Genomic DNA, 12892 nt, shown 5'->3' on the forward strand with positions numbered 1-12892 from the left:
GAATTATGCAGTTAATGATTAAGAATTTGTAATACCAGGACTTAAGTATATTCTGAATATGAATAAGAAATATGAATAAGAAAGCAAAAGAAGTAGATCTTTTTTTTTATACAAAAGGAATGTTTTAATAAATATTTTGAAAAGGCTTTCATCAAAGTATGTAATATTGTTTACTGAATACATATTCAAAATTGTTTACTTTAAAGTTACATTAAAATGAATATATTCAAACTATTTCAATTCATCAGATCATCCACATACTTAAGATATAATTATGGCAATTAAAAATAAAAGGAAACGATAACTGAAACTAAGATTTCTGTTAATTTGTTAGAAATGTCTGAATCAATTAATTTGGAGCAAAAGTTGACTTAGAACAACATCCAAGTTACAAATGAATTTGATGACTTACTTTTACACTAGAAAATAATATGGATCCGAAGCTTTTTTGCAATATAGGAGGGTTGATCCAAAAGTAATGTCACAACTTCGATAAAATTGCTCATAAATATTAAAGGTTATTTAAGGAATGAAGCTTATTTGTTTATATAGCGTAAACTGCCCCTAGTTATGTTACATTGTTTAAGATAAGTTGAAATAAGCTTCATTCCTTATCATTTTATTTCAGTGTTGACAATGAGACAATGTTTCCTACAGGAAAAGGCTTCAAACTGAGCATATTTTAAAAGAAACATCAAGCAGAGTAATATTTTTTCAACCTAACTCATTGTGACATAGGCAACTTGTGTTGTGGGAAATGGACTAAATCTTTTATCGAATCATATGATGTGTTGCAACTAAAATTAAATTATTGAAAGGTAATCATGAGTCATTTCAAAACACTTAATATTTTGACTAGGAAGGGATGCAACCCTATCTCCTTCTCCTATCTTCAACAGTGCCCACCCACCTTCATCAACATTCAAGAATGTGTTTTTCTTCTTAGATTCCTTTAGAAAATTAGATAGAGAGGAGATACTGCCACTTACAAATATTTAGCTCACATTCGTGAAAGTGAGATCCCCAACACTGGTTTCAGTGTGCCGCTTCAAGTTTTAGGTGTATGTCCATTCCCAAGTAAATATAAGCCCTACCTGGACCAACGTCTTTTTGACCTTGACCTTCACATTTGATGATTTCATATATACTAATAATTAAGATTGATGCCAATGCAACTGATGAGAGCTCTAAATAAAAAAATAACACTATTTATAAACATTTGGCCAATTATAAAAATCAAAACTTCTTATCACTTTGGTATTCTAACTATTCAGTTTACTGTAAGCTTTATTAGTTATATTATTTTTTTCAAATAATTATTTTAAAAGTAGGTCAAACCAAGATCAAGGTCAGAAGGTCAATGTTATTGGTATTTAATAAAAGGTCTTGTCCCAAGGATTACATATATGAAGTAAGAAAGCCCTAGCCCTTACCGTTCAAAAGTTTTTGCCAAGGTTAATGTTTTTTTTATAAGTTCAGAAATCTCTAAGGTAAAGGTCAAAAGGTCAAGGTTATTTGTAACCAATAGAAGGTCTTGCCACAAAGAATAAATATGCATAGCATGGAAGCCCTAGTTCTAACCGTTCATGTTATTGCCAAAGTCAAAGGTTTTCATAAGTACGGAAATCTCCAAGGTCAAGGTCAACGTTATTGGTATCCAATAAACAGTAGTGCCACAAAGAATAATTATGTAAAGTATGGAAGCACTAGCACTAACAGTTCAAAAGTTATGGCCAAGGTTAAAAATTTTAAAAAGTAGGTCAAACTCCGAGGTCAAGGTCAAAGGGTCTGTAACAAACTGAAATTCTTCATTACATTGTAAATAAATCCCCTTGGTTCACCCTTCCGGTAATTTGTTTAATAATCCTGTGGGAAGCCCCTAAATTCCTTTAGTTACCATAGTAACATAGCAGCCCTATGGGGAGCCCTCATTTTACTTTAAATAGTAATGTTAAAGCGTGCTCTGGGTAGTACCCGGGAAAAACATCAGCCGATAGATGTGTTCGTCTAGTGCTAACAGGGGGCCTGTCCATAGAAAACCACATGGGTCTTATGCCTTATTTTCATGCCTAAAGTCTCTCTACAGAATTTTACAGAGTATGTAAACTGTCGGGTACTGTAATTCTTAATTAGAGAGTAGCCATTTCCATGTTATGGTGTGTGACAGAGACCGTAGCGTGTGAGCGAACTTTGGCGGCCAATACGACCCATCTCTAAAACCAGTTCTGTGAGTTATATCATCGGGGGGTGGCCCACGTTGAACATTTCATTATCTGAGTTAAAGTTATTACATGAACGAAACATTGTGAAAGTTTGAGAATTATAAATATTGTAAATTTGGAAATAAGTCTGAATATTTAGTTTCATTGAAAGACATTTCAAAGTGTTGAGCCTGGCGTCGGACTATTGTCTCTGGAACCCGAGAGGAACCCAGTGTGCCACGCAGTCCTTTTTCAATAAACATTGTTCCGTGAAGCCATAAAAAAGGAAACTGGAAAATCTATTCCTAAAGGATTTCCGCACTTACGGAAGGACCAGGACAAACAGGACCACTTCATACCAAAGGGACATGCGCACTGACTGACGTGGACCAGGACCAACTAACAAAGACATTTTCAATTTATTTTACTTTGTACTTTTTTTTGGGTTAATTTTCTTCGTTAAAATTTCTGTTTATTTTGTTCTTTAATTTTGTTATTAAATTTTGTTAAAATTTTTAAGTTCTTCTTTTGATTTTTGTAAGTTCATCAGGGTGTATAACCCACACCCTCACAGGTTCAAAGGTCTTGGTATCAAATGAAAGGTCTTGTCACAAGGATTAAATAAAAAAAAAGTATGAAAGCACTGGCTCTAACCATTTGAAAGATATGGTCAAGGTTTGTTTTTTAAAAGTAGGTCAAACTCCAAGGTCAGAAGGTCAAGGTTATTGGTATCCAATGAAGGGTCTTTTTACAAGGTCTAAATATGTGAAGTATGAAAGCCCTAGCCATCACCGTTCAAAAGTGATTGCCAAGGTTGAAGTTTTTTCATAAGTACGGAAATCTACAAGGTCAAGGTCAAAAGGTCAAGATTGGTGGTATCCAATGAAAGGTCTTTCCATAAAGAATACACATGTGAAGTACAATTGTCCTGGTTCCTACTGTTCAAAAGATATGACCAAAGTAAAAGTTTGGAATAATTGTGTTAAAGTGTGTCAAAGTCCAAGGTCAAAAGGTCAAATTTGGTGGTACCCAAAGAAAGGTCTTGTCACAAGAAATACACATGTAAAAGTCAGAGCTTCACTAAATCAAAAGTTATGGGCAAGGTTAAAGTTTTTGTGGTCAAACAGAGAGACAGACATACGGACGGACAGACACGACAAAAACTATACTCCCCGTCAATGAAAACGCAACACTCTAATTTTAGGGTGAAAAGTATATAAAGGTTATAACTATGTACCAAAAAAGTTAGGACATCTTTTACTTTGCCAAAATCAGTTATTTAACGGTTGAATGAATTTCTTTCCTCTACCGGAAGTTGCTTTTTAGCCCTTTTAACAGAAATCAATTTTTTGCATTTTTAATAAAATTTTTAACAATATTTTGGGTTTTCAAGGTTTTGTAGCTGTTTATCATAAGTATTGTACTAAAATCCCAGGGAAAAAAATCCTTCTTTCTTTACCGGATGTGATGCCTATATTTCCTCAAAATGACTGATTTTCATTGCTAATACTGGAGATTCTCAAAATAAAGAAAAAAGAGCTGCAGATGCAAATGTACACTATTTAACGACTCATCAGGCTCATGTGTTTCAATAGCATAAATAACAGTTTCTTCACCGAACGTCCAAGAGTTACTACACTACGCCATGTTAGAGAAAATTCGACCGCAGTATCTGAACAACAGGCAATTAGAAATGCCCAAGAATATTTATTTCGCTTCATATAAAGACATTGATAAACCTAATTCATGGTAGAAATCGGACTGCGTACATGTATGTTGTACATGGCGGACTAGCATGTTTTGATCAAATGGTCGGAAGGGGGGTGTTTTATTTAAATGTTATCTGTTAAGAGGACTAAAAAATCAACTTTTGATAATGGAATGAAAACCATTCAACCATTAAATAACTGATCTGGCAAAGTAAAAGATGTCCTAACTTTTTTGGTACATAGTTATTTCCCGTATATACTTTCCACCCTAAAATTAGAGTGTTGCGTTTTCATTGACGGGGAGTATATATATCCCCGAAACTTCGTTTACGTGGGCATAAAAATAAGCATTTGCAAAATGTACAACACATTTACCTCTTCTAGCCCACAGGTGCTTGAGGACAGGACCCCGGCCCCCTCCCCTTCCCCCATATAGACCCCCGGGCCTTGTAGACCTTTTTCACATGACGCATTTATGATATATGTACAGTCTATCAACTCGGAAAATTTGCTTACACTAACAAAATTTTATAAAAATTTCTACCCACTCTATTTATATAAATTAATGTGAATTTTATATATATATAATGTAGGGTAGATTTTATCAAACATTTGTTTTAGGAGATCTTATCGCAGATATGTCAATGAAAGCTTATTTATGAGAAAAAAGTCGGAAAGGCCCAGGGGTCAATATCGAAGGGGGGTGTCCTGTCCTCAATTAAGCACATGTGTTCTAGCCCCGTCGGTGAACTCCCCACACCACTCTTCATTTATCTAATAATCTGTAAATAAAAAAACTTTGTATATGTTTTGTTTTGTATATTAAAGGAAACATTTCAGTATTTTTATCGTTTCATTTTCTTTGTTGTTCTTTTTTTGGGTGGTGGGGGTGGTGGTGTGTTGTTGTTGTTTGTTGTTTTATGTTAAATAAAAAATATAGGCCCTATTAGAATACGCCCAACTGATCTCTATCGCCAGTATCGGTACATAGATCACCCGTGTGCAACATAGTCAGTGATTCCTGCACATTATAGCTAAACCTATACTATTGATTGACTTTTAAGTTTCAGTTTATATTCAAGGAATCATACTTTCGTTTTAGCTGACTTTTAAAAAATGACTATAACAACAGTTTGGGGTTAATCAGGGGAATATTTGTGTATATTTCATTTAATAGTGCACAATTGATTAGCCAAAGGAAAAGATTTTTTGAAATAACTCGTGTATTTTCTCATGGTTTCATTATGTTTAGAAAGAGAATATTATTATAATTGTATATCTGTAATGTATTATGTAGTAACGTACCGGGATGTGCCTCCAAAGAATGACGATATATACATAAAAAAAATGTTTATTCAACAGTATTGTAAAATGGATTCCGATTAGGTAAGATGTTTTCATTTACGTAAAAGTACTGTAATTCTTTCCTCAAAATATTAGCTGTTCTTCGTACTCATGTATTAATTAACTGTTTAATGTTATCAAAACTTTTTTGGGGAAAGAATATTAAATCGTATGTAGGCCTACATGCGGACAAGAAATGTCCTAGAGGTTCAGCAGATATACCCTCGTCTCCTTTCATATGTACTGGTATTAGAAATGTAGTATAAAAGCTGTCCTATTTTGTCTTATGTTTTTATTTGTAGTGAACCAAATTGAATCGAAAAATACTCATTTAATTGTACATAGTGCATACAAACACATTTATTGACTAGCTATACGTTTAAAAGCAACATGCCTGTTGGGGGTTAAATATGTAAAACAAGGGTGGGATGGCCGAGTGTGTGGGCTATGATACGACGTTTGAAATGTCCTTAAAAACCAAACTGTTTACATACTCTACAACAAGTTTCACAATTTTATATATAAAAGAATTCTTAAAAAGCGAATTGAGAACTATCAGTAAGTTGGATGTAACACAATAAATGAAAAAAAATCTAGCACATAGACACTTACAAAAGATAATTATTAATTTTAGTTATTAGGGCTGGGCAAAAATATCGATATTTCGATAAAATGCAAAACATTGACAAAAATATCGTATTGCAATACATTGTAATATTAATATATACTCTAGTAATTATCATTATATGTAAAGGAAAGTTGTCAGAAAGTTTTGTGATTGAGCCAAACCATAAGACAGAAGCTGTTGTATAGGCCTTCATGTAGGTATATTTCACTGTGTAACTGTAATGAAGTCAACATGATTTTTTTTCCCTTCCGGTTACGTATCATAGTTATGTATAGCTGCAGAACTGTAGCTCTCCGTAAAAATATTTTTGAAAAACTTTTTGGAAAGTTAGATTTTTTGCAATTGAGGTAAGAATTTGGCACTCTCTATCATCGGCTCATACATTCACCTCTGTCGTTGGCTCGCGTATACACAGTGTTAAACACGAGAAATAGTGCGTTTGTTTTAATTCATAATAATTCAATTTCTATGATTATGTCTGATTTTTGAGATAGATATTGACTAAATCAATACAAAACTATTAATTTAAATTGAAACGATCCTTCAAATAGCACGTTTTATAGGTTATGTCAAAAATCTTGACGTGAGCCCATCGCAGAGGTGTATGAGAGAGGAACGAACGACAACTCTGCATGGGAGATGTGTATGAGAGAGGAACGAACGACAACTCTGCATGGGAGATTGATTGATTGATTGTATATTGTTTAACGTCCCTCTCGAGAATTTTTCACTCATATGGAGACGCCACCACTTGCCGGTGGAGGGCTACAAATTTTGTCCTATATGCTCGGCACTCAGGGCCTTTGAGCAGTGAGGGATCTTTATCGTGCCAGCACCTACTGCGACACGGGGCCTCGGTTTATACGGTCTCATCCGAAGGACCGGTCTCCACGTCCCGCAGTGGGATTCGAACCCGCGACGTAAGGATTGAATCTTTACTTCGCGACTTTAGAACAGACGCTCTAACCACTGCGCCACGCGGGCGCATGGGAGATTGAGAATTTGGAAGAATTAATCCAGAATCAAGCGCAAATTTTTGTGCGCAAAAAATATACTGTTTTTTTTTTTTGCGATGGGCGGAACAGGTCGAGACCACTAGATTGTCTGACGTCAGAATAAATTTGCATGTAAATTAGCTAATATGTTTACTTTACCTACTGCTGAATGAGCCGCAATGCATTGTGGGCTACTACAAGTACCTATAGCTGTGTTGAAAATTAAAGGCAACTTGAATTGTCCCTTGGAAACTTATTTTCAATTCTTTTTTGAAATTTGTGAAAGAAATATTTAAAATGATGCATAATCTTTCATTTTTATGCTCACATTTACAAAATTTGCATTATGAAGCCTTATATCAACTTATAATACATCGGCCTAGTATAGTATTATCTTTGTTCAAAGAGACACATAAGTGCTATCGTTGTCCTTGTTTTTAGACAGCAGGAGAAAGTGTGCAATTATTATTTAACCCCTCAATATTATCAGAAAGTGTTTTATGTATATGCAAAAGTCAAAGCGTTTGTACGATATTCGAAGCAACTGTTAATCATCTAAAACAACCCCAGTATTAAATGTGAGCATGGAGCAGTGTCTTTATAATATAATCTTTCAATTTCGGTCTTATATAGTTATAAAGAAGCTCTACAGTTTTTCCGTTGACGAGTTAAATTTTGTGCAGTAAACCGACGAAAACCACGTGTAGCCATTGAATCGTAAACACGTGGTAGACTGTTATGCTTTGGGACTCTTTCACTTGATTGGAGAACGGGCGTGACGAAGACATCGTCACGTGTTGAAAATTGCCTTCTATATAAGGTAGTGGTCTCGACCTGTGGAACTGTAGCTCTCCAGTCTATTATATATTATTAAAATTACTATTATCTAATTTTTTTTCGGAGAGCTACACTTCTGCAGCTAAGTTATGTACAATGCCATTTAAATAACGCTGAAAATACTGCACTGCTGTTTAAAATATCGAATACATCGCAATACAAGATCTCTGGCCAATACCCCGCCCTCGTAGTTATTGTAGCTATCTAAACATAACTTAGATGAATTATAAATTTACCTTTGGTGCCGTAGATGGAGATAAATGGATGAAATAAAAGTGAAATGCCCTACAAAGGGAGAAGATGGAAGAACGTGCGACGTTGACCTTTTATCTTGGTATAAAAGATGCCCAGCATGTGAAAAGAAAGTTGATCCAAAATGGTTTACACAAACTCCTGTTTCTGCAGAAAGGCATCCTCTAGATGGTATGGATGATTTAATTGCAAGTTTTATTTAAAAAAAATATAAGCTTAAATTTAAATACTACATATATATAAAACAATTATTATTCCTGCATGTTGCTGTATCTTTATAATTCATATTTGCATAGTTTTATTTGTTTTGCTGGGTCCTGACGACGGCACTGCTACGATTAACCATGAGGTTTAGCAGCTGCAAGCCCTGCCCACAGATTAAACCTGATATAACAGATTTCTATGAGGCGCCGTTTAGGTATTTACTGCCAAAAAGTGACGTCACCTATTCAAATAAGTGATATCACCTATATTCAATTGGTGATATCACCTATATTCAATTTTTGATATCACCAATTCTAATAAGTTTTATTACCTATTCGAATAAGCGATGTCACATAATTCAGATTTTAAATAGGTGATACATATATCACCTATTCGAAAAAGAGATTCCACCTACATGTCTAGGGAGCATTCAATATTTCTTGTTGTAAATAATACAAATAGGTGATATATCCAATTCGAATTGATGATATAACCAATTTCAAATTGAATAGGTGATATCACCTAATCGATTAGGTGATATCACCTTTTCAGCATAAATAGGTGATATCACCCTTTCAGCACGAATTGGTGATATCACCTATTGATTTCCAAAAGGCGACATCAACAGTTCGAATTGATGATATAACCAATTTCAAATTGAATAGGTGATATCACCTATTCGAATAGGTAATATCACCTTTTCAGCATAAATAGGTGATAACACCTTTTCAGCACGAATAGGTGATATCACCTATTCATTTCCAATAGGCGACATCACCAATTTAAAATTTGAACGAGTGATATCACTAATTCGAATAGGTGATATCCCTTATTTGCCAGAAAATACCAAAACAGCGCCTCATAGATTTCAGTTAAATGCTTATTTTCGCTCTTTTTTTCCGATCAGCGTTAAGCAATGTCCTCGCTTATTGGACAACCTTTTCAAAGCCGATTGGTTTGATGGACAGAGTTAAATTGAAGGAGCCTAGAAAAAACGAAATACACATAGTTATAAACAGATTTTGTACTATTTGTTCAAAAAATAATTTTACATCTACAGTCCCTGAACTATATACCATTATTAATGTTATTATATAGGTACCTGCTAAAATGAGAGGTTATAACATCAACGATTAAATTAAAGTGCTTTTTTGGTATGAGCGTGTCTTGTCTATATTAGGGGCTAAAGAGAGTTGCAAAGCTATGAAATTTCTTGGAATTAGGCTACATGTATAAATAAATGAAATGGAGAAGTATAGTTACAAGCTCCGCCTATTGCAATTTGACTACACAAGGGTTTAATTTGTCAAGCATCCTTTAGGTATAGAATATAAAATGACTCGTTTTCATGTACATGTTGTTTTTTCAAGTATAAATCGGTATCCAGGAAGACGGCCAATGTACGGAAATTTTAGGAAAAAAACAATGGATATCTAAGAATGTGAAAAGAAACATACCCAAGAGAAATGCATATTAAGGGCCAGTCCGCGAGAAAACCATGCAAAATTCAAAAAATCGTCCAAATGAAAGGTTGCAACTTGAGAATTTTTAGTGGCTTAAAATTTTTCTACATAAAGGTAGAAGTCAGAATATCCACAAAAAAATGTCGAACCCTGCATCTATTTTTAGTAACAGCTCATGTGCATATTTGCCGAAAATCACACAAAATTTAAAGCCATATATGGCGTATGTACAATGAAAATTATTAGACTAAAATTATAAGAACTTATTATTTGTATCATTACTTTATATAAAGATAGCACTTTTCCCTAAATTACAAAATCTAAGTCGATTGCGTTATAAAGATATCACAATTTAATTCGGATTCTCGGAATTTTCTCCGACTCGGAAGAAAATACAAAAGACTTAAATAACACATTAAAGAGAATATAAAATCGTATTATTAGTTGAAACGAGGTGTTCTTCGTGTTCAGAATTGTATGAAAAGTTTTAATTTAAATGTATTAACTATATTTCTTTACTTAATTTTGTATTTTTCAAAAATATATTTTTTTGATCAGTTACGCCATATATGGCTTTAATGGAAAATGTATACAAATTGATCAAGTCAAAAAGTTACCTTTTGTCATCAGTTTATTTTCAAATTTTGTTTTATTGTCAAAGTCATTGTCCAATTAACACAATTAATGAGGAAAAACTTAAATCAAATGAATATTTTATTTTTTACACATCTATTTATAGATCCTAAGTAAATGAGTATGATTTTTTAGCCATTTTCAGACGCTCGTTTCTCTCAAGACCAAGGTTGAAATTAAATCAAATTAATTGTTACTTTAAGAATGATCTAAAGTCTACTCTGTATTAAAATATTTAGCTTGGGAAATAATATCTACATGCTGTAAATTCACTTTGAAATACCATATTTCGCTACAATTTCACATATTTTAAATAACAGTCTTTTACCATATTTTTGGATTATTTCTATGATATTCAAAGAAAAAGAGAAGATTCTTAATCTAATATATTTTTTAGAAGAGGAATAACTGATTTGGACACTTCATATAACTTTCTTTTGCTTATTTTACACTCTTGTTACCAATTTGCTGGAGTTAAATTGTTATCTCCCCTTGTTGGAACTCTTTTGTATTATTGGGTAAAAAGTGACAGGTATGTCAATATGGAAAGAAGAAAGTCATGTATGATCATTTTTTCTTCACCTAGGGAGTTGTTGTGGAGTATTATTGTACTATGAAAGAGGGAAAACTTATTTTAAGATACTTGAATGTAAAAAAAAAACAATTTAGCTTGAATAAACAAATACATGTAACAGGCCCATAGGAAGCAATTTCAGTGTGGGGGAGGGGGGACAACCTACATTATGAACTATAAAAAAAACCCAAGAATTCCATAGAAAGTAATAAAAAGATAAAAGTTCATCAGATGTTGTTTTTTTTTATTTTGGGCATATACATGTAGTAGGTATATTTTCTATAGGGTTCTGTCCTCGGGGAATCTACATGTATTTCATGGTAATTAACAGATACAAAATTTTTCCTTACAAGTACAATTGAATAGGAAATTAAATCAAATAATAACATATTTTTAATCAAAATATACATTCGATATTTTGTTTAAGGCACCTGGCCCCGTTCAAGTTCAAGATCATTTTATTCACTCAAACCATTTCAGGTACATGAGGAAATGAAAAATATTTGCAACATATACATTCAGGTCAGAGGACAAGTATATGATATACATAATCAGAATATGAAAAGGAAAAGAAAAACACATATGAAACATGTAAAAATGAAATAAATGAGGGATCGAAAAATCATGGAGGAATGACTAACTAAAATCATATATTTTCAATATAAACGCACATAGTTTTCTTAGTGTCTTAGCAACTTGTTTTGTCATCATTTGAGAAAATATAAGAATACAAACCGGTATTTGATTGCATACTCTCAACAAATTCAAAAATAATTTGTAATTTCAATCTACGTGTAAACTGTTGAAGTTTTATAAATTTAGTGTGTTTTTGAGTTAACCAAACACCGTCATTCCTAGGAATATTTTTAATTTTACATTACATACTTTAAACTACTGTGTTACGTAACATTCATATATTGATAAAGTTCAGACCTCACATTAAAAATCATCAGCTCAAAAGGAGATGCCACCAATTTAGGTACCCCACCGATATAGGACCCTCCACGATAAATATTGGCAAAATTATTCGGGGGAGGGTACTATCCCCCCCTCCCCAAGAAAGTATGAGTCGTTACTGCAGCCAAAACTTTGCTAGTTTGCAGTACAAAGTGGTAAAAATTTAAAACTGGCTATAAACACGATAAAAGACTGTGTAGCGGACAGTACATAGGGAACTTATACTGTCTCGCCAGTGAGCTAGCTTTTCTGGTGATGCGGTAGTGTCTCCCTCTATTCCAGGCAAGTTAAGTCAACGGCGAGCCTGTTTAACCCTTGGATGGGTGACCGCTTCACGTTACAACTGGATTCATATTTATTCAAATTGGGGGGAGGGGGGCTATCAAATTTTGCCAAAACATTATTAATAAAATTGTTTGAGGCTGTGTAAATTAATTTTTGATACTATTTCTGAATAACCATAATGGTGTTATTAATACATGTACCATTGCAGACAGAGATAAATTGTTTTTTTTTTTTAATGTTATATGTATCCACTGAAAACAGTTGGGGGAGGGGGCGTGTCAGTCAATCAAGGTCAGGATATTAAATATACGAGTGTATCTAGTACCCAATCGTTTAACCCATCCACCTCTCCACAATTTACATACTAATATTGAAATGGATAAAATAATGAAAAATGATAAGGGTTCTAATTGCTAAAACGAGGAAAGGAAAACGGAACGGAAAACGTATTATATTATTTTATTTTATATTAAATCACCTTAAATAAACAAATTTATAAACAATATACAAATGTATATCTTAACTTAACTTTAAATTAAACTTACCTGAAAAGAATTTGCCAAGCGAAAAAACATGAAAAAGAAGACAATTGTTTGATTCGGGAGGTGGGATAAGAGTAAACTCCAGCATCTTTCATTTTCTTAACCTCCTTTATGGAGCTTTTTGTATAAAATCCCCTGTCAGTATTTTTATAAGATTGTACCAATTTAAAATTGACAGAAAGCAAACAACTAGCTTCAGAACTGTAGCTTTCTGAAAAAAAAACATAATATATTGATAGACCGGAAAGCTACAGTGCCACCCATTGAA

At 33.4% G+C, this 12892-nt stretch overlaps 1 protein-coding gene across 2 annotated transcripts in view; it reads left to right on the forward strand.

The window, feature by feature from the left end:
* The first annotated feature begins 5216 nt into the window (after window positions 1–5216).
* Window positions 5217–12892, forward strand: part of LOC134232805 (E3 ubiquitin-protein ligase RNF213-like) — a 73122-nt gene continuing 65446 nt past the window's right edge. For both annotated transcript variants that reach the window (XM_062714781.1, XM_062714782.1), the window contains exons 1-2: window positions 5217–5296; window positions 7965–8137. In XM_062714781.1, the coding sequence (XP_062570765.1) occupies window positions 7975–8137 (163 nt within the window). In that variant the 5' untranslated portion in view covers window positions 5217–5296; window positions 7965–7974. The remainder of the gene's footprint in view (window positions 5297–7964; window positions 8138–12892) is intronic.

Source organism: Saccostrea cucullata, unplaced genomic scaffold (assembly GCF_032062105.1).
Source record: "Saccostrea cucullata isolate Sc308-1 unplaced genomic scaffold, CSIRO_AGI_Scuc_v1 ctg190, whole genome shotgun sequence".
NCBI classification, from domain to species: Eukaryota; Metazoa; Mollusca; class Bivalvia; order Ostreida; family Ostreidae; genus Saccostrea; species Saccostrea cuccullata.